Below are 27,013 nucleotides of genomic sequence, written 5' to 3'. Positions count from 1 at the left end.
CTCCAGCATCGGGACTAGAGGTTATGGTAGACTCCAGCATAGGGACTAGAGGTTATGGTGGTAGACTCCAGCATAGGGACTAGAGGTTGTGGTGGGTAGACTCCAGTATAGGGACTAGAGGATATGGTGGTAGACTCCAGCATAGGGACTAGAGGTTATGGTGGGTAGACTCCAGCATAGTGACATTAGCGGTTATGGTGGGTAGACTCCAGCATAGGGACTAGATGTTATGGTGGGTAGACTCCAGCATAGGGACTAGAGGTTATGGTGGTAGACTCCAGCATAGGGACATTAGGGGTTATGGTGGGTAGACTCCAGCATAGGGACTAGAGGTTATGGTGGTAGACTCCAGCATAGGGACTAGAGGTTATGGTGGTAGACTCCAGCATAGGGACTAGAGGTTATGGTGGTAGACTACAGCATAGGGACATTAGGGGTTATGTTGGGTAGACTCCAGCATAGGACATGAGGGGTTATGGTGGTAGACTCCAGCATAGGACATGAGGGGTTATGGTGGTAGACTCCAGCATAGGGACTACAGGTTATGGTGGTAGACTCCAGCATAGGGACATTAGGGGTTATGGTGGGTAGACTCCAGCATAGGGACTAGAGGTTATGGTGGGTAGACTCCAGCATAGGGACTAGGGGTTATGGTGGGTAGACTCCAGCATAGGGAAGTTAGAGGTTATGGTGGTAGACTCCAGCATAGGGACTAGAGGTTATAGTGGTAGACTCCAGCATAGGGACATTAGGGGTTATGGTGGTAGACTCCAGCATAGGGACTAGAGGTTATGGTGGTAGACTCCAGCATAGGACATGAGGGGTTATGGTGGTAGACTCCAGCATAGGGACTAGAGGTTGTGGTGGGTAGACTCCAGCATAGGGACTAGAGGTTATGGTGGTAGACTCCAGCATAGGGACTAGAGGATATGGTGGGTAGACTCCAGCATCGGGACTAGAGGTTATGGTAGACTCCAGCATAGGGACTAGAGGTTATGGTGGTAGACTCCAGCATAGGGACTAGAGGTTGTGGTGGGTAGACTCCAGTATAAGGACTAGAGGATATGGTGGTAGACTCCAGCATAGGGACTAGAGGTTATGGTGGGTAGACTCCAGCATAGTGACATTAGCGGTTATGGTGGGTAGACTCCAGCATAGGGACTAGATGTTATGGTGGGTAGACTCCAGCATAGGGACTAGAGGTTATGGTGGTAGACTCCAGCATAGGGACATTAGGGGTTATGGTGGGTAGACTCCAGCATAGGGACTAGAGGTTATGGTGGTAGACTCCAGCATAGGGACTAGAGGTTATGGTGGTAGACTCCAGCATAGGGACTAGAGGTTATGGTGGTAGACTCCAGCATAGGGACATTAGGGGTTATGTTGGGTAGACTCCAGCATAGGACATGAGGGGTTATGGTGGTAGACTCCAGCATAGGACATGAGGGGTTATGGTGGTAGACTCCAGCATAGGGACTACAGGTTATGGTGGTAGACACCAGCATAGGGACATTAGGGGTTATGGTGGGTAGACTCCAGCATAGTTACTAGAGGTTATGGTGGGTAGACTCCAGCATAGGGAAGTTAGAGGTTATGGTGGTAGACTCCAGCATAGGGACATTAGGGGTTATGGTGGTAGACTCCAGCATAGGGACTAGAGGTTATGGTGGTAGACTCCAGCATAGGGAAAAGAGGTTATGGTGGTAGACTCCAGCATAGGGACTAGGGGTTATGGTGGTAGACTCCAGCATAGGGACTAGAGGTTATGGTGGTAGACTCCAGCATAGGGACATAGAGGTTATGGTGGTAGACTCCAGCATAGGGACTAGAGGTTATGGTGGTAGACTCCAGCATAGGACATGAGGGGTTATGGTGGTAGACTCCAGCATAGGGAAGTTAGAGGTTATGGTGGTAGACTCCAGCATAGGGACATTAGGGGTTATGGTGGTAGACTCCACCATAGGGACTAGGGGTTATGGTGGGTAGACTCCAGCATAGGGACTAGAGGTTATGGTGGTAGTCTCCAGCATTGGGACATTAGGGGTTATGGTGGGTAGACTCCAGCATAGGGACTAGAGGTTATGGTGGGTAGACTCCAGCATAGGGACTAGAGGTTATGGTGGGTAGACTCCAGCATAGGGACTAGGGGTTATGGTGGGTAGACTCCAGCATAGGGAAAAGAGGTTATGGTGGTAGACTCCAGCATAGGGACATTAGGGGTTATGGTGGTAGACTCCAGCATAGGGACTAGAGGTTATGGTGGTAGACTCCAGCATAGGGACTAGAGGTTATGGTGGTAGACTCCAGCATAGGGACTAGAGGTTATGGTGGTAGACTCCAGCATAGGACATGATGGGTTATGGTGGTAGACTCCAGCATAAGGACTAGAGGTTATGGTGGTAGATTCCAGCATAGGGACTAGAGGTTATGGTGGGTAGACTCCAGCATAGGGAAGTTAGGGGTTATGGTGGGTAGACTCCAGCATAGGGACATTAGGGGTTATGGTGGTAGACTCCAGCATAGGGACTAGAGGTTATGGTGGTAGACTCCAGCATAGGGACTAGGGGTTATGGTGGGTAGACTCCAGCATAGGGAAGTTAGAGGTTATGGTGGTTGACTCCAGCATAGGGACTAGAGGTTATGGTGGTAGACTCCAGCATAGGGACTAGAGGTTATGGTGGTAGACTCCAGCATAGGGACATTAGGGGTTATGTTGGGTAGACTCCAGCATAGGACATGAGGGGTTATGGTGGTAGACTCCAGCATAGGACATGAGGGGTTATGGAGGTAGACTCCAGCATAGGGACTACAGGTTATGGTGGTAGACTGCAGCCTAGGGACATTAGGGGTTATGGTGGGTAGACTCCAGCATAGGGACTAGAGGTTATGGTGGGTAGACTCCAGCATAGGGACTAGGGGTTATGGTGGTAGACTCCAGCATAGGGACCAGAGGTTATGGTGGTAGACTCCAGCATAGGGACATTAGGGGTTATGTTGGGTAGACTCCAGCATAGGACATGAGGGGTTATGGTGGGTAGACTGCAGCAAAGGGACTAGAGGTTATGGTGAGTAGACTCAAGTGTAGGGACTAGAGGTTATGGTGGGTAGACTCCAGCATAGGGACATTAGGAGTTATGGTGGGTAGACTCCAGCATAGGGACTAGAGGTTATGGTAGACTCCAGCATAGGGAAGTTAGAGGTTATGGTGGGTAGAATCTTGCATAGGGACTAGGGGTCATGGTGGGTAGACTCCAGCATAGGGACTAGAGGTTATGGTGGTAGACTCCAGCATAGGGACTAGAGGTTATAGTGGTAGACTCCAGCATAGGGACATTAGGGGTTATGGTGGTAGACTCCAGCATAGGGACTAGAGGTTATGGTGGTAGAATCCAGCATAGGACATGAGGGGTTATGGTGGTAGACTCCAGCATAGGGACATTAGGGGTTATGGTGGTAGATTCCAGCATAGGGACTAGAGGTTGTGGTGGGTAGACTCCAGCATAGGGACTAGAGGTTATGGTGGTAGACTCCAGCATAGGGACTAGAGGTTATGGTGGGTAGACTCCAGCATCGGGACTAGAGGTTATGGTAGACTCCAGCATAGGGACTAGAGGTTATGGTGGTAGACTCCAGCATAGGGACTAGAGGTTGTGGTGGGTAGACTCCAGTATAGGGACTAGAGGATATGGTGGTAGACTCCAGCATAGGGACTAGAGGTTATGGTGGGTAGACTCCAGCATAGTGACATTAGCGGTTATGGTGGGTAGACTCCAGCATAGGGACTAGATGTTATGGTGGGTAGACTCCAGCATAGGGACTAGAGGTTATGGTGTTAGACTCCAGCATAGGGACATTAGGGGTTATGGTGGGTAGACTCCAGCATATGGACTAGAGGTTATGGTGGTAGACTCCAGCATAGGGACTAGAGGTTATGGTGGTAGACTCCAGCATAGGGACTAGAGGTTATGGTGGTAGACTCCAGCATAGGGACATTAGGGGTTATGTTGGGTAGACTCCAGCATAGGACATGAGGGGTTATGGTGGTAGACACCAGCATAGGACATGAGGGGTTATGGTGGTAGACTCCAGCATAGGGACTACAGGTTATGGTGGTAGACTCCAGCATAGGGACATTAGGGGTTATGGTGGGTAGACTCCAGCATAGGGACTAGAGGTTATGGTGGGTAGACTCCAGCATAGGGACTAGGGGTTATGGTGGGTAAACTCCAGCATAGGGAAGTTAGAGGTTATGGTGGTAGACTCCAGCATAGGGACTAGAGGTTATAGTGGTAGACTCCAGCATAGGGACATTAGGGGTTATGGTGGTAGACTCCAGCATAGGGACTAGAGGTTATGGTGGTAGACTCCAGCATAGGACATGAGGGGTTATGGTGGTAGACTCCAGCATAGGGACTAGAGGTTGTGGTGGGTAGACTCCAGCATAGGGACTAGAGGTTATGGTGGTAGACTCCAGCATAGGGACTAGAGGATATGGTGGGTAGACTCCAGCATCGGGACTAGAGGTTATGGTAGACTCCAGCATAGGGACTAGAGGTTATGGTGGTAGACTCCAGCATAGGGACTAGAGGTTGTGGTGGGTAGACTCCAGTATAAGGACTAGAGGATATGGTGGTAGACTCCAGCATAGGGACTAGAGGTTATGGTGGGTAGACTCCAGCATAGTGACATTAGCGGTTATGGTGGGTAGACTCCAGCATAGGGACTAGATGTTATGGTGGGTAGACTCCAGCATAGGGACTAGAGGTTATGGTGGTAGACTCCAGCATAGGGACATTAGGGGTTATGGTGGGTAGACTCCAGCATAGGGACTAGAGGTTATGGTGGTAGACTCCAGCATAGGGACTAGAGGTTATGGTGGTAGACTCCAGCATAGGGACTAGAGGTTATGGTGGTAGACTCCAGCATAGGGACATTAGGGGTTATGTTGGGTAGACTCCAGCATAGGACATGAGGGGTTATGGTGGTAGACTCCAGCATAGGACATGAGGGGTTATGGTGGTAGACTCCAGCATAGGGACTACAGGTTATGGTGGTAGACACCAGCATAGGGACATTAGGGGTTATGGTGGGTAGACTCCAGCATAGTTACTAGAGGTTATGGTGGGTAGACTCCAGCATAGGGACTAGGGGTTATGGTGGGTAGACTCCAGCATAGGGAAGTTAGAGGTTATGGTGGTAGACTCCAGCATAGGGACATTAGGGGTTATGGTGGTAGACTCCAGCATAGGGACTAGAGGTTATGGTGGTAGACTCCAGCATAGGGAAAAGAGGTTATGGTGGTAGACTCCAGCATAGGGACATTAGGGGTTATGGTGGTAGACTCCAGCATAGGGACTAGAGGTTATGGTGGTAGACTCCAGCATAGGGACTAGAGGTTATGGTGGTAGACTCCAGCATAGGGACTAGAGGTTATGGTGGTAGACTCCAGCATAGGACATGAGGGGTTATGGTGGTAGACTCCAGCATAGGGAAGTTAGAGGTTATGGTGGTAGACTCCAGCATAGGGACATTAGGGGTTATGGTGGTAGACTCCACCATAGGGACTAGGGGTTATGGTGGGTAGACTCCAGCATAGGGACTAGAGGTTATGGTGGTAGTCTCCAGCATTGGGACATTAGGGGTTATGGTGGGTAGACTCCAGCATAGGGACTAGAGGTTATGGTGGGTAGACTCCAGCATAGGGACTAGAGGTTATGGTGGGTAGACTCCAGCATAGGGACTAGGGGTTATGGTGGGTAGACTCCAGCATAGGGAAAAGAGGTTATGGTGGTAGACTCCAGCATAGGGACATTAGGGGTTATGGTGGTAGACTCCAGCATAGGGTCTAGAGGTTATGGTGGTAGACTCCAGCATAGGGACTAGAGGTTATGGTGGTAGACTCCAGCATAGGACATGATGGGTTATGGTGGTAGACTCCAGCATAAGGACTAGAGGTTATGGTGGTAGATTCCAGCATAGGGACTAGAGGTTATGGTGGGTAGACTCCAGCATAGGGAAGTTAGGGGTTATGGTGGGTAGACTCCAGCATAGGGACATTAGGGGTTATGGTGGTAGACTCCAGCATAGGGACTAGAGGTTATGGTGGTAGACTCCAGCATAGGGAAGTTAGGGGTTATGGTGGGTAGACTCCAGCATAGGGACTAGAGGTTATGGTGGTAGACTCCAGCATAGGGACTAGAGGTTATGGTGGTATACTCCAGCATTGGGACTAGAGGTTATGGTGGGTAGACTCCAGCATAGGGACATTAAGAGTTATGGTGGGTAGACTCCAGCATAGGGACTAGAGGTTATGGTGGAAGACTCCAGCATAAGGACTAGAGGTTATGGTGGTAGACTCCAGCACAGGGACTAGGGGTTATGGTGGGTAGACTCCAGCATAGGGACTAGAGGTTATGGTGGTAGACTCCAGCACAGGGACTAGAGGTTATGGTAGACTCCAGCATAGGGACTAGAGGTTATGGTGGTAGACTCCAGCATAGGGAAGTTAGAGGTTATGGTGGGTAGACTCCAGCATAGGGACTAGGGGTTATGGTGGTAGACTCCAGCATAGGGACTAGAGGTTATGGTGGTAGACTCCAGCATAAGGACTAGAGGTTATGGTGGTAGACTCCAGCATAGGGACTAGAGGTTATGGTGGTAGACTCCAGCATAGGGACTAGAGGTTATGGTGGTAGACTCCAGCATAGGGACTAGAGGTTATGGTGGTAGACTCCAGCATAGGGACTAGAGGTTATGGTGGTTGACTCCAGCATAGGGACATTAGGGGTTATGGTGGTAGATTCCAGCCTGGCGAAGTTAGGGGTTACGGTGGGAAGACTCCAGCATAGGGACTAGAGGTTATGGTGGTAGACTCCAGCATAGGGACTAGAGGTTATGGTGGGTAGACTCCAGCATAGGGAAGTTAGGGGTTGTGGTGGGTAGACTCCAGCATAGGGACTAGAGGTTATGGTGGTAGACTCCAGCATAGGGAGTAGAGGTTATGGTGGTAGACTCCAGCATAGGGACATTAGGGGTTATGGTGGTAGACTCCAGCATAGGGACTAGGGGTTATGGTGGTAGATTCCAGCATAGGGACTAGATGTTGTGGTGGGTAGACTCCAGCATAGGGACTAGAGGTTATGGTGGTAGACTCCAGCATAGAGAAGTTAGAGGTTATGGTGGTAGACTCCAGCATAGAGAAGTTAGATGTTATGGTGGTAGACTCCAGCATAGGGACTAGGGGTTATGGTGGGTAGACTCCAGCATAGGGACTAGAGGTTATGGTGGGTAGACTCCAGCATAGGGACTAGAGGTTATGGTGGGTAGACTCCAGCATAGGGACTAGAGGTTATGGTGGGTAGACTCCAGCATAGGGACTAGAGGTTATGGTGGTAGACTCCAGCATAGGGACTAGAGGTTATGGTGGGTAGACTCCAGCATAGGGACTAGGGGTTATGGTGGGTAGACTCCAGCATAGAGAAGTTAGGGGTTATGTTGGGTAGACTCCAGCATAGGGACATTAGGGGTTGTGGTGGTAGACAGAGAATGAATAAGCCTTAATTTCCAGATATCCTTCATTACACACAGGCTTACAAACCTGTCCCCCTAAGACAGGTTATAAAGCACAAAAGCAAATGACAGACAGAAAGCCAGTCTGGAAGATGGACATATCACGGAGAGAATATTTTTTAGACAGACAGATTGGAGTTTATTCACTTATATTTTGTTTTCAAATGGAAGTGTCTGATGATGGCCTTCCCTGTGGCTCAGTTGGTAGAGCATGGTGTTTGCAACGCCAGCATGGCGTTGATGGATAATTGATGGATAATTGACTGTTCATAGATTAAAGAAGCTGTAAGTGACTTTATCAATGGGAACAACAGTAGCTGCTAATTTAGAAAAATAATGTCTTGAATGTATGTATTTCTTGTCTTTGCAGGGCCGTCTTGAGTTTGGCAAGCTGTCAGTCTTCTGGACCTGACGATGTTTCGTAAGAAGAAAAAGAAGAGGCCAGAGATCTCAACACCAAAGAACTTTGAGCACCGGGTGCACACCTCGTTTGACGCCAAGCGGTGCTGCTTTGTGGGCCTGCCAACCCAATGGCACAGTCTGATAGAGAACCTCCGTAGGCCCAAGCCTATGGTGGACCCCTCCCGGATCACCTCCGTGGAGCTCAAGCCAAAGAAGGTACTGGACCTTATTCTCAGCTCACTTTCCTGTTTGCACTGAGTTTTTTTTCTCTGAACGTATTATCTAACAGACAAAAAGAGCTGAGAATGTATAGGATTTTATTTCTGAGAATATTCCAGTTTTAGTAAGCCTCAAAACCCTCCATCAAAAGTGTTTTTATCAGAGGCTATAACGCCCTTTAGATCTTCAGCAGAGTTACCCTGCTTTTGTAGTCTAAAGTTTCCCTAGTTCAGCAGTTACCCTGCTTTTGTAGTCTAAAGTTTCCCTAGTCCAGCAGAGTTACCCTGCTTTTGTAGTCTAAAGTTTCCCTAGTCCAGCAGAGTTATCCTGCTTTTGTAGTCTAAAGTTTCCCTAGTCCAGCAGAGTTACCCTGCTTTTGTAGTCTAAAGTTTCCCTAGTCCAGCAGAGTTACCCTGCTTTTGTAGTCTAAAGTTTCCCTAGTCCAGTGATGGCATTGGGGTTGACAACACTTGCTGTTCTCCCTGTCATATTGCTTTCTTATCTATCACGGGGTTCAGCTAATGACCCTGCTGTGCACATTGACTCTCCAAGATTTATTACTCCATGCAGGAAAATAATAACGATCCATGGCTGAGGGATTGAAAGTGCAGGTACAGCAGTGGAAATGCCAGTGAGCGAAAAAGCCTGCAAATCTAAGGCTTTTGCACTAGGCTGAATACTCATGCCAATACGCCCCTTATAAAAACACAACACATTTTCATTACCACCATTGGATAAATTTCAGTTTTGCATTTCAAAATCCCAGTGTCAGCTTCTGAAGCAAGGTCATGGTTTTATCAGGATCATCAGGCTTGAATTGGTAGTACAGGGGAGACTTGTGTTCTGTAAATAATGTAGCGTTTACGGCAGAGGCAAAGGTTGGAGAGGTTACAAAAATAATTATTACATTTGAGACATTTGTACAATAATTCTCAATTTTGTCATTTGTAAAGAGTTTGCAGTGGGATGTTAATTAGTTTGGCTAAGTTACCTGTGCAGCTGTGAGAGCTGACCAGAGCACCATTCCAAAGACAGAGAAACATAGGAGACTCTTGTGATGATGAACAGAACTTTACTTTAACCAGAGATTGAGTAATCAGCCAGTTAGCCTTTTCTCTAATAGGTTCAACTGGAAGGCCCTTTGCCCAACACATTTTTTAAGTCTGTGTCATCTTGTTCTGTCAGGGCAAGGTAATGCTCTTTTTCTACGCCACTGCGATGTGTGCTGCTTGAGATTTCACTCTTCAGAAAGAATCTATACGTTATTACAGTTTTTATACAAGCCACGTTGCAAAATAGAAGTGCCTGTGTGCAGTATGTTACAATCATTCCAGGTCGGCTGAACATTACTGCTTTCCTTTCAGACCATCGTGCGTGGGAGTATGATCGGTCATGGAGACTACATCTCAACCATGATCTCCGACATGAGCAGGTTGTCCGTGACCAGCTCCAACTCCCTGAGTAAGAGCAGCCCTTCAGCTAGGAAAAGGGCCCAGTCCCTGGGCAGGCTGGGGGAGGTGAAGGAGGGGGACACCTACCAGTACGAAAACCTGGGAGAAGATGAGCTGGAGCAGCATCAGTGGAGAGACAGGGCTCATAACATCCACAGTGAGAGTGGGACGAGTATCACCCTACAGCCGAACGGAGTTCTCCCCAGGGCCAAGTCCACCTATGAAGTGAGCATCAGCTCTCTGGAGGGACCCCTGGCTCCATCCCAGCCAATGCAGGTGCCTATTAAGGGGGCTTATATCAGCTGTAAGGTGGGTAGCCCCACAGAGACACTGATGGTTAAGAGAGACTTCCAGGTGCCCAGGGTTATGCCACAAAAACAGAGGCCCATCTCGTTCTTCTACAGCCCAGCCATGGCTGTCCAGCATACCGACCATGGGGATCACCCCCCTCCGGAGTACAGCACCAACCTCTACATCCACTCCCACAACAGCCCTGGCTCCTACGACCTGAAGGTGAGCATATCACTTAATCATAATCTCTCATCTATATTTTAGATGGACATTGTCATAGGCCAGCCCGTTTGCTGCTATAACAGCCTCCACTCTTCTGGGAAGGCTTTCCACTAGATGTTGGAACATTGCTGCGGGGACTTGCTTCCATTCAACCACAAGAGCATTAGTGAGGTCAGGCACTGATGTTGGGCAATTAGGCCTGGCTCGCAGTCGGCGTTCCAATTCATCCCAAAGGTGTTTGATGGGGTTGAGGTCAGGGTTCTGTGCAGGCCAGTCAAGCTCTTCCACCCCGATCTCGACTAACCATTTCTATATGGACCTCACTTTGTGCACAGGGGCATTGTCATGCTGAAACAGGAAAGGGACTTCCCCAAACTGTTGCCACAAAGTTGGAAGCACAGAATCGTCTTGAATGTCATTGTATGCTGTAGCGTTAAGATTTCCCTTCCCTGGACCTAAGGGGCTTAGCCCGAACCATGAAAAACATCCCCAGACCATTATTCTTCCTCCACCAAACTTTACACTTAGCACTATGCATTGGGGCAGGTAGCATTCTCCTGGCATCTGTAAAACCCAGATTCATCCTTTTGACTGCCAGATGGTGAAGCGTGATTCAACACTCCAGAGAACGCGTTTCCACTGCTCCAGAGTCCAATGGCGGAGAGCTATACACCAGTCCAGCCGACTCTTGGCATTGCGCATGGTGATCTTAGGCTTGTGTACGGCTGCTCGGCCATGAAAAACCCATTTCATGAAGCTCCCGACGAACACTTATTGTGCTGAAGTTGCTTCCAGAGACAGTTTGGAACTTAGTTGTGAGTGTTGCAACTGAGGACCGACAATTTTTACGCGCTTCATCACTCGGCGGTCCCATTCTGTGAGCTTGTGTGGCCTACCGCTTTGTGGCTGAGCCATTGCTGCTCCTAGACGTTTCCACTTCACAATAAAAGCACCTACAGTTGACAGGGGCAACTCAAGCAGAGCAGAAATTTGAATGAACTGATTGGTTGGAAAGGTGGCATCCTATGACGGTGTCACGTTGAAAGTTACCGAGCTCTTCATTAAGGCCATTCTACTGCTAATGTTCATCTATGGAGATGGCATGGCTGTGTGCTCGATTGTATACCCCTGTCACCAACAGGTGTGGCTGAAATTGCAGAGTCCACTAATTTAAAGGGATGTCCACATACTTTGTATATATAGTGTAGTCAACCAATTTCACATTGGCCAGTAGCTAACTTCTCTGGGTTAGGGGGCAGTATTTTCAAATCAGGATGAAAAGCGTGCCCAACCAATTTCACATTGGCCAGTAGCTAACCTCTCTGGGCTAGGGGGCAGTATTTTCACATCAGGATGAAAAGCGTGCCCAACCAATTTCACATTGGCCAGTAGCTAACTGTGGTATAAACTGTAACTTCCTTTTGCATAATATGGACAGTGAGTTACTTCTTAAACAGTTTTTTTTAAGGTAAAACATCTTATAACAGCCTGCATTCCTGCATTCTACAGTTGATTGCTCAATTAATGCTGTTGGTATTTTCGGGATGCTAATATATGATTTGTGACTTTATTGCTTCAATGTGCTTGTAAACATTGAGAGATGCTATGTTTGGCATAATCTCAAGGGTACTCAAGGGTACCCCCCTCTCTCTCTCTCTCTCTCTCTCTCTCTCTCTCTTTGTTGTTGTCGTCCAGGCAGAGTCGGCTCTCAGGCACCACCAGTCAGGCTTCCTACCCAGCACCACCAGTAGTCCCTTCATGAGTGGCATCAGACCCCACAGGACGGTACGCTCCTCAGCCAGCTACACCCTGGGACTGTCTCCCAACATGGGCCTGAGACCCAACGGCCCTGACCCCTTTCTGAGACACTCAGGCTGCCCTAATGCTCCCTTCCCCGGGCAGGACAGCCCTTCCCAGCCCCGGCCTTCCCCCACCGGCTCCCTGGCCACCAGCCCCCCGGGCACATGTTCCCCTGCCTTCAGACCCCCTCAGCACCCACAGAGGCCACCACCAGACCCCCCCAAGGTGACCCATAAACAGTTTAAGGCTGCCCTGAACATGGTGGTGGACAAGGGAGACCCTCGGTCGTACCTGGAGAACTTTGTGAAGATTGGAGAAGGGTCCACAGGGGTGGTGTGTATCGCTCGGGAGAAACACAGCGGCAGGCAGGTGGCCGTGAAGATGATGGACCTGCGGAGACAACAACGTAGGGAGCTGCTTTTCAACGAGGTATGACGACCTCCAGTCAACACTATCCTCAATGACCCCACTCAAAACACCACCCGAATCACCAATAAATCATGCTGGCATACATCATATAACAGAGCCCAGATGTTATGTATTTGATGTCGGGTTTAACATGTTTATGCATTTTAAATACTATAAAATACATTGAATCTGCTGGGTCAAATGCCCCCTTAGATCCATCTAGTTCTAGCGTAGAGATAGATAACATGTAGTCACTGTTTTGGGACACTGTAAAGTCCATGGAGAATAAAAGCACCTCCTCCCAGCTGCCCTAAAGATTGGAAAGCTGCCTCGGTCATTCCCCTCTTCAAAGGGGGGACACTAGACCCAAACTGTTACAGACCTATATCCATCCTTCCCTGCATTTCTAAAGTCTTCTAAAGCCAAGTTAATAAACAGATCACTGACCATTTTGAATCCCACCGTACCTTCTCATCTGTGCAATCCGGTTTTCGAGCCGGTCACGGGTGCACCTCAGCCACGCTCAAGGTATTAAACGATATCACAACCACCATCGATAAAAGACAGTACTGTGCTGTCTTTTATCGATGGTGGTTGTGATATCGTTTAATACCCTTCTGTGGACACTGTGTTAACAAACCTCCAAACGAGCTTCAATGCCATACAACACTCCTTCCGTGGCCTCCAACTGCTCTTAAACGCTAGTAAAACTAAATGCATGCTTTTCAACCGATCACTGCCCACACCCGCCCACCCGACTAGCATCACTACTCTGGACGGTTTTGACTTAGAATATGTGGACAACTACAAATACCAAGGTGTCTGGCTAGACTGTAAACTCTCCTTCCAGACTCTCCAATCCAAAATTAAATCCAGAATTGGCTTCCTATTTCGCAACAAAGCCTCCTTCACTCACGCTGCCAAACATACCCTCATAAAATGGACTATCCTACTGATCCTTGACTTCGGCGATGTCATTTACAAAATAGCCTCCAACACTCTACTCAGCAAACTGGATGCAGTCTATTACAGTGCCATCCGTTTTGTCACCAAAGCCCCATATACAACCCACCACAGCGACCTGTATGCTCTCGTTGGCTGGCCCTCGCTACATATTCTTCGCCAGACCCACTGGCTCCAGGTCATCTATAAGTCTTTGCTAGGTAAATCTCCACCTTATCTCAGCTCAATGGTCACGATAACAACACCCACCCGTAGCAGGTATATCTCACTGGTCATCCCCAAAGCCAACACCCCGTTTGGCCGCCTTTCCTTCCAGTTCTCTGCTGCCAATGACTGGAACAAATTGCAAAAATCGCTGAAGTTGGAGACTTATATCTCCCTCACTAACTTTAAACATCAGCTATCTGAGCAGCTAACCGATCGCAGCAGCTGTACACAGCCCATCTGTAAATAGCCCATCCAATATACCTACCTCATCCCCATATTGTTTTTATTTACTTTTTTGCTCTTTTGCACAACAGTATTTCTACTTGCTCATCATAATCTGCACATCTATCACTACAGTGTTAATTTGCTAAATTGTAATTACTTCGCTACTATGGCCTATTTATTGCCTTACCTCCTCACTTCATTTGCACACACGGTATATAGACTTTTTTTCTATTGTGTTATTGACTGTACGTTTGTTTATTCCATGTGTAACTCTGTGTTGTTGTTTGTGTCACACTGCTTTGCTTTATCTTGGCCAGGTCGCAGTTGTAAATGAGAACTTGTTCTCAACTGGCCTACCTGGTTAAATAAAGGTGAAATAATATATATTTTTTTAAATTAAAAACTGTTTCCCTGACAATAATACCCAAATAACCTTTTTTTCCCATGAGTACCCTCTCGAAATCATCAGGTACGTTACATGACACCTCTGTTATCAACTGTATGTGTTTGTCCAGGTGGTGATCATGAGGGACTACCAGCACAGGAACGTGGTGGAGATGTTTAAGAGTGCCCTGGTGGAGGAGGAGCTCTGGGTCATTATGGAGTACCTACAGGGTGGAGCACTAACCAACATCGTGTCTGAAACCAGGTATGGAGACACTGCACAGACTTGACCTACACATCCAGAAATAACTGCTGTCATACAGGGGGCAAATTCTATTGAGGGGTCAATATAATGTCAAATATAGGCATTTTCAAGAGACAAGAGTTCAAGGACATGTGTGACAGAAGGATGGAGCAAAATTCTTGTTATGTCTTCAGTACCTATTTTCACCATTAAGGGGTAGTGTGGTACTAATTAGTTGAGTGGACAGGCAACTACACACAGTCACTCATTCTCACTGCCACTTTAGCAAAACACTGTCCTCCTATGGGAAAATATAATCTGAACATAATTTGAGTTGTGTATGTTCAAATGAAATGTGGTGAAATGAATTTAGTCCCAATACACAATTTTATATATGCTCTCATCCTGTTCAGTACTGTATATCAGATACTCTAGAAATGCATAAACAAAAGCAAGAAAATGGCTCACGCGATATCAGACATGAGGAATTGTGAGTGAATTTTAACTCTACCTGTCAATGTATTTTAAATTCCAAACTGAAAGTTGGCTCATTCACAATACAGAGACAGGAGTTGACCTCAGAGCCTAGAGACATGGGGACTGAGTGCATTTCCAACTGACATATAAAAATGGGCCAGATCACATTGGCTGTCATTTTCAGTTTTGTCAGCAGTACCCAAGATTTGCTAAATTATACCTCCATCATACTCCAATCCAACCCCAAATAAGTTGTATTAAACAATCAATAAAGCTATTAGCCATAACTCTTTTCTGGGGTGTTTCTGTAACACAGTTCTTCAGTGTTCAAAATCAGCTAGGCTATATTTTTATAATGCAAACACGAGATACTGTGAATGCATGTAGTTGTCTGAACCTCTCATATACCACCCACCACTACACTCTTCGAAAAAAAGGTTATATCTATTACCTAATAGGGTTCTTCGACTGTCCCCATAGGATAACCTTTTAAAGAAACCTTGTTGGTTCCACATATAAATGTTTTGGGTTCCATGTAGAACCCTATCCACAAAGGGTTCTACATGGAACCCAAAACGGTTCTACCTGGAACCAAAAAGAGTTATCCTATGGGGACAGCCAAAGAACCCTTTCAGAACACCATACATCACCTGGGTGATGTGACAGCAGCCATTTTGCAGTGCAGGGAAAAAATGGCGCCGAAGAACATGGCTGACGTTATACATTCTCCCAAACAATTGTGCTATTTTGTTCGTTTTTTTGTGTATTGTGTAACTTATTTTTTTACTTATTGTTGCTGCAACCATCTCTTATGACCGAAAATAACTTGTGGACATCAGAACAGCGATTACTCACCGCGGACTGGAATAAACTTTTTCCTTTAACGAGTCTGACGACAAGGATATACTGCTTTCACTGGAACAGGCCCAGATTCCTGTAATTTGCATGAAGAAAAGACGCAGGAAAAGGGGCCGCAGATCGGCTGCCTTCTGAGAATCCATAGGCGAGCGAGTAAACTCCCACTACTATCCATTCTTCTTGCTAACGTGCAGTCATTGGAAAATAAAATTGATGACCTACGATTAAGATTATCCTACCAACGAGACATTAAAAACTGTAATATCTTATGTGTCACCGAGACGTGGCTGAACGACAATATGAATAATATAGAGCTGGTGGGATTTTCCATGCACCGGCAGAACAGAGAAGCTACGTCTGGTAAAACGAGGGGTGGGGGTGTGTGTCTATTTGTCAATATCAGCTGGTGTGCGATGTCTAATGTTAAAGAAGTCTTGAGGTATTGCTCGCCTGAGGTAGAGTACCTTATGATAAGCTGTAGACCACACTATCTACCAAGAGAGTTCTCATCTATATTATTCATAGCTGTCTATTTACCACCACAGAACAAAGCTGGCACTAAGACCGCTCTCAACCAACTCTATAAGGCCATAAGCAAAGAAGAAAATTCTCACCCAGAAGCAGCGCTCCTAGTGGCCTGGGACTTTAATGCAGGCAAACTTAAATAAATGTTTACCAGCATGTCATATGTGCAACCAGAGGAAAATAATCCTAGACCACCTTTACTCCACACACAGAGATGCATACAAAGGTATCCCCCGCCCTCCATTTGGCAAATCTGACCATAATTCTATCCTCCTGATTCCTGCTTACAAGCAAAAACTAAAGCAGGAAGTACCAGTGACTCGCTCAATATGGAAGTGGTCAGATGACACGGATACTACAGTACAGGACTGTTTTGCTAGCACAGACTGGAATATGTTCCGGGATTCATCCAATGGTATTGAGGAGTACACCACCTCAGTCATCGGCTTCATCAATAAGTGCATCGACGACGTCCCCCCCATATTGACCGGACGTACATATCCCAACCAGAAACCATGGATTACAGGCCACATCCACATTGAGCTAAAGGCTAGAGATGCCACTTTCAAGGAGCGGGAGACTAATCCGGACGCTTATAAGTAATCCTGCTATGTCCTCAGACAAACCATCAAACAAGCAAAGCGTCAATACAGGATTAAGATAGAAACCTACTACAGCGGCTCTGACACACGTCGGATGTGGCAGAGTTTGAAAACTATTACATACTACAAAGGGAAACCCAGTCGCAAGCTGCCGAGTGACGTGAGCCTACCAGACGAGCTAAATGCCTTTTATGCATGCTTCGAGGCAAGCAACACTGAAGCATGCACGGGAGCACCAGCTTTTCTTGATGATTGTGTGATAACACTCTCAGTAGCCGATCTGAACAAAACCTTTAAACAGGTCACCATTCACAAAGCCGCTGGGCCAGACGGATTACCAGGACGTGTACTCAAAGTATGCATGGACCAACTGTCAAGTGTCTTCACTGACATTTTCAACCTCTCCCTGACTGAGTCTGCAATATATACATGTTTCAAGCAGACCACCATAGTCCCTGTGCCCAGAGAAGCGAAGGTAACCTGCCTAAATGATTACTGCCCCATAGCAATCACATCGGTAGCCATGAAGTGCTTTGAAAGGCTGGTCATGGCTCACATCAACAGCATTCTCCCGGACACCCTACACCCACTCCAATTCGCATACCGCCCCAACAGATCCACAGATGACGCAATCTCAGTCGCACTCCACACTGCCCTTTCCCATCTGGACAAAAGGAACACCTATGTGAGAATGCTGTTCATTGATTACAGCTCAGTGTTCAACACCATAGTGCCCACGAAGCTCATCACTAAGCTAAGGACTCTGGGACTAAACACCTCCCTCTGCAACTGGATCCTGGACTTCCTGACGGGCCGTCCCCAGGTGGTAAGAGTAGGCAACAACACATCTGCCATGCTGATCCTTAATACTGGGGCCCCTCAGGGGTGTGTACTTAGTCCCCTCCTGTACTCCCTGTTCACCCACGACTGCGTGGCCAAACACAACTCCAACACCATCATTAAGTTTGCTGATGACACAACAGTGGTAGGCCTGATCACCGACAACGACGAGACGGCCTATAGGGCTGGCAGTGTGGTGCCAGGACAACAACCTCTCCCTCAATGTAAGCAAGACAAAAGAGCTGATCGTGATCTACAGGAAAAGGTGGGCCGAACAGGCCCCCATTAACATTGATGGGGCTGTAGTGGAGCGGGTCGATAGTTTCAAGTTCCTTGGTGTCCACATCACCAATGAACTATCATGGTCCAAACATACCAAGACAGTCGGGAAGAGGGCACGACAAAACCTTTTCCCCCTCAGGAGACTGAAAAGATTTGGCATGGGTCCCCAGATCCTCAAAAGGTTCCACAGCTGCACCATCGAGAGCATCCTGACCGGTTGCATCACAACCTGGTATGTCAACTGCTCAAGATCTGACCGTAAGACGCTACAGAGGGTAATGCGTACAGCCCAGTACATCACTGGGGCCAAGGTTCCTGCCATCCAGGACCTATATAATAGGCGGTGTCAGAGGAAAGCCCATTAAATTGTCAGAGACTCCAGTCACCCAAGTGTGACTGCTACCGCACAGCAAGCAGTAACGGAGCGCCAAGTCTAGGACCAAAGGCTCCTCAACAGCTTCTACCCCCAAGCCATAAGACTGCTGAACAATTAATAAAATCACCACTGGACTATTTACATTGACCCCCCCTTTTGTACACTGCTGCTACTCGCTGTTTATTATCAATGCATAGTCACTTCACCCCTACCTACATGTACAAATTACCTCAACTAACCTGTACCCCTGCACACTGACTCGGTACCGGTGCCCCCTGTATATAGTCTCGTTATTGTTATTCTTATTGTGTTACTTTTTAGTATTATTTTTTACTTTAGTCTATTTGGTAAATATTTTCTTAACTCTTCTTGAACTGCACTGTTGGTTAAGGGCTTGTAAGTAAGCATTTCACGGTAAGGTCTACACCCGTTGTATTTGGCGCATGTGACAAATAAAGTTTGATTTGATTTGATATATCAGTGTCACTCTCCTATGCAGGCTGAGTGAGGAGCAGATAGCCACAGTCTGTGAGGCTGTGCTGCAAGCCCTGGCCTACCTTCACTCCCAGGGGGTTATCCACAGGGACATCAAGAGTGACTCCATACTGCTAACACTGGATGGGAGGGTAAGTCTCTCTCTCATAAGTATTTTTAATTCAGTTGAGAAAAACACACCTGTTTATAATTTAATTTTAATGTCCCTGTATAGATCAAGCTGTCCGACTTTGGGTTCTGTGCTCAGATCAGTAAAGACATCCCCAAAAGGAAGTCTTTAGTGGGAACACCCTACTGGATGGCTCCGGAGGTCATCTCTAAATCACCATACAGCACTGAGGTGAGAAAGAAGATATTCAAAACAACTTTGTATCCTAACAAACTGTACATGTATATCACTGCATACTAATGACATACTAGCTGTATCCAAACAAATACTCATGATGTCCAGTATTCATGTGCATGTGAACACTGACTGAAGGTGAGGTTAGAATATACTGGTTTGTTGTGTCTGCCAGGTAGATGTGTGGTCTCTGGGTATCATGGTAGTTGAGATGGTGGATGGAGAGCCCCCCTACTTCAGTGAGACCCCTGTTGCAGCCATGAGAAGACTGAGGGATGAGCCAGCTCCCACTGTACGGAACGCAACAGAGGTCAGAGGTCAAACAGAATATATACATAGAGGGCCAACCCAAGTGGCGCAGCGGTCTACAGCCCAAGTTGCTGCGTCACTACAGCCTGGGGTTCGATCCCAGGCTGTGTCATTGCCGGCCGTGACTGGAAGTCCCATAGGGCGGCGTCCGGGTTAGGGGAGGGTTTGGCCGGGGGGGCTTTATTTGGCTCATTGTGCTCTAGCAACTCCTTGTGGCGGGCCGGGCGCCTGCAGGCTGACTTTGATCATCAATTGAACAGTGTTACCTCCGACACATTGGTGCAGCTGGCTTCCGGGTTAAGCAAGCGGGTGTTAAGAAGCGCGGTTTGGCGGGTCATGTTTTGGAGGATGCATGACTCGACCTTCACCTCTTCTGAGCTCGTTGGGGAGTTGCAGTGATGAGACAAGATCGTAATCACGAAATTATGAAAAAGGGGGGTAAAAAAATATTTAAAAAATAAAAGAATACATACATGGAGAGATACACACCTTTTCTCTATTTCAACATGTCTGCTGAATTAACTTGGACTTTACACTTTGTGTAGGTCTCCCCGGTGTTGAAGGACTTCCTGGACCGTATGTTGATCCGAGACCCAGTGGAGCGGGCCAGCGCCACAGACCTGCTAGAACACCCCTTCCTCCTACAGAGCGGCTCCTCGCAGTGCCTGGTGCCCCTGGTGGAACAGTACCGCAAGCGCATGTCCCGCTGCTGATTCTCCCCCCCTTGATGGACTCTGATCTCTGATTACTACTGTACCCTGAGTGTGACCTGCACAGGCCCAACCCGGCCAGCACCCATCCCAGTGAGGGAGCAGCACCAGAGAGCAGACCCAGAGAGCCTGGTGCTGCTACAGAGCTCATGCAAGCAGGCCGGTAGGCGTGGTAGACAGTGACACAGCCTGGGCCTGCAAATCTAAGAAGCACTTTAGCAGTGAGTTGGCGTAGTGTTACGGCAGCATGCAAACAAACAGTAATCCTCACTCATCTCAACAACGTCTGGTCCTACCTGTGATAGACGACATCCAATGGAATTCCTCTCGACATAACACCAATCTAGCATTGGTGCATTATATCAAACTTGAAATCCAAGGGAACTGTAAACTGTAGCCTTATTGTGAACCTTTACCGTAATTGAGCAGTTTCCCATCGTAGTGTTTGGATATTAGTTGTGTATTTTCAGCTTGTGCTATTGTGCTATAGGTAGCTCATGACTTGGAGAGAAGCGTGATGTTACATACCTCTACAACCGTATGGGACTCTGACTGAAGTTCAGTGAAACCTTGCACCTTGTCAGTGAACAATTTGCATGGCCAAATGAAGGCACACCTGGCCTGATCAGAATGTTTAAAATGTGCTGCTGAGAGAAGACATGAGAGACATTCCTCCAACATCACCATGACAAATGTGTAGATGAAGGGTTGGCTGTTTGTTTTTATTGGGCTCAATGAATCATATTCCTTTTAATATTTATTTTGTTTTGCTTTTCCGAAAAGGGTTGTGAACTGTTTGTAGCCTAAGATGTGAAATTGCAAATAAGTTTAAATTTTAGATTATCAACTTGAAACGTAGCAGTTGAACAAATAATGTAAATACAGATACTGTATATTAGGACTTACTACTTGCAGAGCCATTGTATAGTTAGTTATATGGGATGAATTTTACTTAATTTTGAAAGTGTGTGTGTGTTTACGCTTGGATGCTGTGTTAGTGTTGCCTCAAACATCCCTTCCACTGTGTTGTGACTGACTTTTGAAACTACAGGATGTGTGTGTTGCTACTGAACGTGTGTGTGTGTGTGTGTGTGTGTGTGTGTGTGTGTGTGTGTGTGTGTGTGTGTGTGTGTGTGTGTGTGTGTGTGTGTGTGTGTGTGTGTGTGTGTGTGTGTGTGTGTGTGTGTGTGTGTGTGTGTGTGTGTGAAGTATTTGCATTGGTTTGAATAGACAAAGCACACAGGCTTGGCATGTGATGCTGAAGAACGTCCACCAGCTAAGAACACATTGCACATTGTCTTTGTATTCTTACTAGTGACACAACATATTTCATGTATTTGTATTTCTATGTAGGACATTCATGAAAAAGAGAATTATACATTATTTACATTTTCTAAAAATCAATAAATAATGCATATTGACTCTTGATCTTGATAATCTAAGCACTGCAATTTTGTTCCAATTCAGTTTGATGTTTAATTAATGCCCCCTTTCACACAGTTGTATCTCTCCCTCTCCTAGCTCTCTCTCTCCCATCTCTCTCTCTCTCTCCGAGCTCTCTCTCTCCCATCTCTCTCTCTCACATACACACATCATATCAAATGCAGAAATTAGAATTCTGTCACATTTTTTATATTTTAATAAATATATAACAAGTCATATAGCATAGCTTGTGCATATTAACATCATGATTCATTGTAAATAATTATACATGACTGGCTTACCTAGAATATAGGCTACATATTCCATAGTATAATAGTATAATATAACATTATTTTTGACAAATACAAGCGACACTGCCATCATTACGATTGATGCATATAGCACATGACTGAATCGACAGACAAAGCAATGGGCTATGTTCATTAGACTGAAGAAACACGAGTTTAGCTAGAGCTATAGGATTATCGTTATTTTACAATCTAAGAAAAAAGGAGATAAGTTACCACACTGCTTGAACATGTGGAATCTAAAGTGCTTTATCAAATCAACTTCTCCTAATTCTTCAAATTGAACAATTGGTTTCCCTGTTACTCCAGGGAGACAACTTGGGAAGTGCTCTCAAATTCACACTTCACCCCGCTAATGCTGTCCACGCTTGGCTGACTGTTAACTCTCTGGTGCGTGTGTGAAAAGGGAAAAGTCTCGGACCGGGACATCCTCCCTCTGCCCTGTGAGGAACCGGAGGAACAGTCAATTACCAGTCTCATGAACTCGGGGGCAGTGAATCGCCGCAGTAATCTGGTCCCCAGCCCGGTGAACCCCGGTGGATGGACAGGAATCTTCTCCGGCTCCATCTCTGCTCTGTGGAAGAGGAGTTTGTTGAGTCGCCCGTTCGGCGGGAGGCTGCCGCGCTTCTGACTCCCTCTCCTGCTTGATTGAGCGACGTCATTATTATCATTTTTTGGCGCCCTGATGGGAGCCTCAGGTGCTCTCTGAGATTTATTTTTGCAGATTAAAAGTGCTTTTGGTGCCGTGACGGTTTTGTCAGTGTCATTTGTCACCTCCCAGGTGCTCTTTTGACATTCAATCTTGGCTATCAGGGATCTCTCGTCCTGCAGCGAGGCTCTCTTTAATTTACTGCCTGATAGGCTCATGTCACACACATCACCCTGATAGGACTGCTTTCTGCTGCTCAGGAGGTCCAGATTAAATGGCTTTGCTTTGTCCCAGAGTGGAATACTCTCTGGCTCCTCCTGTTTCATTCCTCTGTGTCTGCTGACATCCTTCTGGCATGGCTCTGGGTGATGGCTCAGTGTTTTAACCCCCCTCATGTCCCATAGCTTATGGTTCTGTATCTGTTTGGCTGTGAATACGTCATCCTGTTCTTCTTCTGACTGGGCCCTCTCAAGGTGATTTCTATCTAGAGACTGATTCTGGCATCTGATGCGCGCCCACAGTTTGTTACTGTCCCCGACCCTCAGCTGTCTCTGGAACACACCAGGGAGATGGTCTTCATCCTGGTTCTGGAACTGTTTAGAGAACCTCTCCAGAACCTGCCTGGGGAGCTTGTTGGGCTGCTGCCGCTCTGTCCCGGCCTCCATCCCAAATCCGACCTCCCCTAGTGGGTCATCTGACACGACCCCCCTCCTCCTAGAGTTCAGGGCCTGGACACAGTGGTCGTGCCCAAAGAAGTTGGCCACCTGGATGGCAGAGTGGCCAGCCTGATTGGTGTGGTCCAGTCTCAGGCCCATTCTTTTGAAAGCCCTGACCAGGAACTCCAACACGTGGTTGTGGCCGGTGTAGGCTGCGTACATCAGGGCGCTGTTCCCCCAGGCGTCAGATACATCAGGGTCGGCATTGAACTGCACCAGGAGTTTGACCACGTCCAGGTGGCCCAGCTCACAGGCCAGGCTCAAGGAGGTACGCCCGTGCTCATCCTGGCAATTCACGTCGGCCCCTTTTTCCAGCAGCAGGCGGGTAAACTTGGCCCTGCCCCCGGGGTCCTGCAGGCAAACGGCGAACATCAAAGGGGTACGGCCATTTTCCGTCTTGGAGTTGATTATGCGGTTGTCCAGCGCATCCAGGACGAAGCGCGCCAGGTGCACTTTGCCATCGTGCATAGCGTCCAGGAAGGTCTTGGTGCCAGAGCCCTGGCGCAGATCCTTAGGTCTCATCATGCTTGACGGTAACTTCTGGAGGTGAGCCTCAGACTGTGTTCTGAGATAGGAAGGGAGAATGAATCAGGGCCCCCTCTGTGTTGACAGTGAGTGTATTTACCTCAGAGTGAGCCTCAGCGAGGAGCTGCATGTGCTTTTATACCTCTCTCTCCACACACCCTCCCCGCGTTGTCAAGGAAACAGCCATCTGAGGTCCATTATGCTGCTGCAACATCCATTCAGAATAACCTCCCTCCGCCGGGAGGAAATATATGCTATTTGAACTGAATAATTACTCAAGGAGAAAAACATTGCTGCGTTTTTGATGTGTGCCAGGTTAAAACGGCTGAGAAAGAGGTGCTTAAATCACTCTTTTTCCCCCCAGGTTTAATACCATTCTTTCACATACAGCTCTAATTAAATTTAGCAGCCTCTCTCACATGGGTCAAAATAGAAAGCTTGGATTTTCTATTTATACCATTTTGTTGCTAAAGGTCAGCTAATCCTGCATGATATGAAAGTTTTAAATAATGTATTATATTATGACTTATACATATGCATGATTATAGTTTCTTCTCTTACCAAAGGTTTCAGAGAATAATATAGTATAGTCAGGTTTGGAGCACTGATTTAGCGTTTTAAGACAGAATGGAAATTTGATTATTTTCTAGGAGTTTTCATCACTGCACAGGTGCCAAAAACACCATCCCACCCCTATGATACAGCTCCAGTGAATTGAGGTATTATTTACATACTGTAGCGACTCCCCTCTGCTTCCTTGTGCCAGGAAACCTGGCCCTCTCACTGCCTTTGATCCCTTTGATCTCTGTAATCAGTGACAAGAACTCTGTTTGTACGACAACGTCTATTATTTTCCCATGTAACCTGCTGCATGCTGTGATACTAATAATGTGCCATGTTCTGTCCACGTGACAGGAGAGAGGTCTCTGAACATGGCTACTGTGATGAATACTGTATTGAGGAAAATGTTTTTTCAATGCTTTATTTGTCCTGTTGAAGTGTTTTGCAACCAACTGTTTTGTAAATCACTGTTATTTTTTGTTTTTCATATACACTGAGTTTAAAAACATTAGGAACATCTGCTCTTTCCATGACGTAGACTGACCAGGTGAATCCAGGTGAAGCTATGGATGAATGGGCAAGACAAAATATTTAATTGCCTTTGAACGAGGTATAGAAGTAGGTGCCAGGCGCACCGGTTTGAGTGTGTTAAGAACTGCAACACTGCTGGGTTTTTCACGCTCAACAGCTTCCCGTGTGTATCAAGATGGTCCACCACCCAAAGGACATTCAGCCAACGGCAGACCAATGGTAAAAAAATTGTAATTGATGAAAGAGGACAAAGAAGGCTGACACAAATTGTGCAGCGCAACAGACTGGCTACAGTTAGTCAACTGACAGTCCAGTACAACATTAGTGCCCAAAGACCCATAAAATAATGCACAACTCGTCGTACCTTGACATGAATGGGGTATGGCAGCCGACGACCTCGCAGAGTTCAACTTCTTTCAGCAAAAAACAAGAAACTGCGATTGCAGTGGGCTAAGGAATGAAAACACTGGACACTGGAACATTGCAAAAACCTTGTCTGGTCTGATGAATCCTGGTTCCTGCTGTTTCACGATGATGGGAGGACTAGGGTATGGAGAATGAGTACATGCATCCTTCATGCCACGTGTGAACATTGCAGGCTGATGGTGGTGGTGTGATGGTGTGGGGTAGTTTCCATTGCACACATTGGGTGCCTTGATAAAAGTGGAGCAACATTTGAATGCCACAGGATATCTGAACATCAGTGCCAATCAGATGCATCCCTTCATGAGAGCAATAATGCCAAATGTCACAAGGTTAGGATTATCCAGGAATGGTTCTGTGAACATGATGGTGAATTTCGCTTACTGCAGTGGCCTGCCCAGTCACCAGATGTCAATACAATTGAGAATCTGTGGGATGAAATAGAACGAGCTATACAGTATAGAGATCCACTGTCGGCCAACTTGTGGGAAGCATTGGAGCATTGGAAGCATCGGAGTCAACATGGACCAGCATCCCTGTGGAACGCTTTCGACACCTTGTAGAGTCCATGCCCTGACGAATTGAGGCTGTTCTGATGGCAAAAGGGGATGCAACTCAATATTAGGAACATGTTCCTAATGTTTTGTACACTCAGTGTACATAGTTCATTCATTTGATGGTGCTGTTCAAAAACCTTATTCATGTTCCCCTCAGCAATTCCTTTCAACAAGTTTATTGTTTCAGGTTCAATGGCATTGACCTGTAAGAGAGCAGCAACCAGGCTCCTGGAAGAGGAGATTTAGAGGAGGGAATGGGGAGGAATCAGCACATTCTCTCTGAAAGCCGCCCCACCAACATCACCAGACAAGCTCTTTCCTCGAACCTGCAAAGCCAAAGGAAACAAGTGTGCACGCTGAATACCTAGTAAAGGGAGCGAGCATGAGGCAGACAACACCAAAAGAACCAGGCATGCTGAGGACTGCCCAAAGTAGGGTGCAATGGAGAGGAGCGATGGGCCCAAGTAAAGTAAACTTTCATTAACCTGTGACCATTCCAAAAATGTGTCAACTGCTGTAGCTAACCACCAGCAGTATAACATGTCTCCAACACACTAACACAACTTGTCCTGAATTCTAGTTAGTAGAAAATGCTTAAGGTAAAAAAGGCCATTTTTAACATGTCCAGCAGCACCCCCCTCCACGCCTTCTGATGATTTTAATGAGATTTTAATTGCTAATATAAAAGACAGCAGGAGCAAAGCCGGACCCAGATAGTGTAGGTGAGAGAAGCAGCACTTCCTTACTGTTCACCAGCCGGTCAACATGTCTCTTCATCAAAACCCACAGCAGGTCTCTGATGAGCCAGATCCATTATCTCACCATTACATCTAAGATTTCTCTTCAGATAGATTTGATCAGAGGCAATGTGATACAAATAGGACTGAAGCTTACTCATGCAGCGACTGACAGTAAGAGTTTATATCTGGTTGTATTTGTATTTATTATGGATCCCCATTAGCTGTGTATAGTGCACATGCTATCGTGTGTGTGTGTATGCATGTGTCTGTGTCTATGTTTGTGTTGCTTCACAGTTCCTTTTTCAGATGGAACTGTTAGCAGGTAGAGGTGTGTCTGTGGTGGCCAATACAGCACGGCTTGGAACTCTACATGGTTCTA

General features: G+C 46.8%; 2 protein-coding genes across 2 annotated transcripts in view; one reads left to right on the top strand and one right to left on the bottom strand.

Moving 5' to 3' along the window:
- Positions 1-21,307, top strand: part of LOC106581963 (serine/threonine-protein kinase PAK 6) — a 65,241-nt gene extending 43,934 nt beyond the window's left edge. Inside the window, exons 2-9 of the mRNA XM_014164590.2 lie at positions 7,940-8,187; positions 9,555-10,154; positions 11,850-12,383; positions 14,273-14,406; positions 18,845-18,971; positions 19,055-19,180; positions 19,359-19,493; positions 20,038-21,307. Coding sequence (XP_014020065.1) covers positions 7,984-8,187; positions 9,555-10,154; positions 11,850-12,383; positions 14,273-14,406; positions 18,845-18,971; positions 19,055-19,180; positions 19,359-19,493; positions 20,038-20,205 — 2,028 coding nt within the window. The 5' untranslated portion in view covers positions 7,940-7,983 and the 3' untranslated portion in view covers positions 20,206-21,307. The remainder of the gene's footprint in view (positions 1-7,939; positions 8,188-9,554; positions 10,155-11,849; positions 12,384-14,272; positions 14,407-18,844; positions 18,972-19,054; positions 19,181-19,358; positions 19,494-20,037) is intronic.
- A 516-nt stretch (positions 21,308-21,823) lies between these two features.
- Positions 21,824-23,915, bottom strand: ankrd63 (ankyrin repeat domain 63). Its single transcript, XM_014168355.2, has one exon. It carries the CDS (start codon positions 23,820-23,822, stop codon positions 22,233-22,235), a length of 1,590 nt encoding a protein of 529 aa, XP_014023830.1. The 5' UTR covers positions 23,823-23,915; the 3' UTR covers positions 21,824-22,232.
- Between the last annotated feature and the right edge of the window lie 3,098 nt (positions 23,916-27,013).

Source organism: Salmo salar, chromosome ssa01 (genome assembly GCF_905237065.1).
Source record: "Salmo salar chromosome ssa01, Ssal_v3.1, whole genome shotgun sequence".
Taxonomy (NCBI): Eukaryota; Metazoa; Chordata; class Actinopteri; order Salmoniformes; family Salmonidae; genus Salmo; species Salmo salar.
Note: the sequence above shows the minus strand (reverse complement) of the source record. Positions and strands in the feature narration are given on the sequence as shown.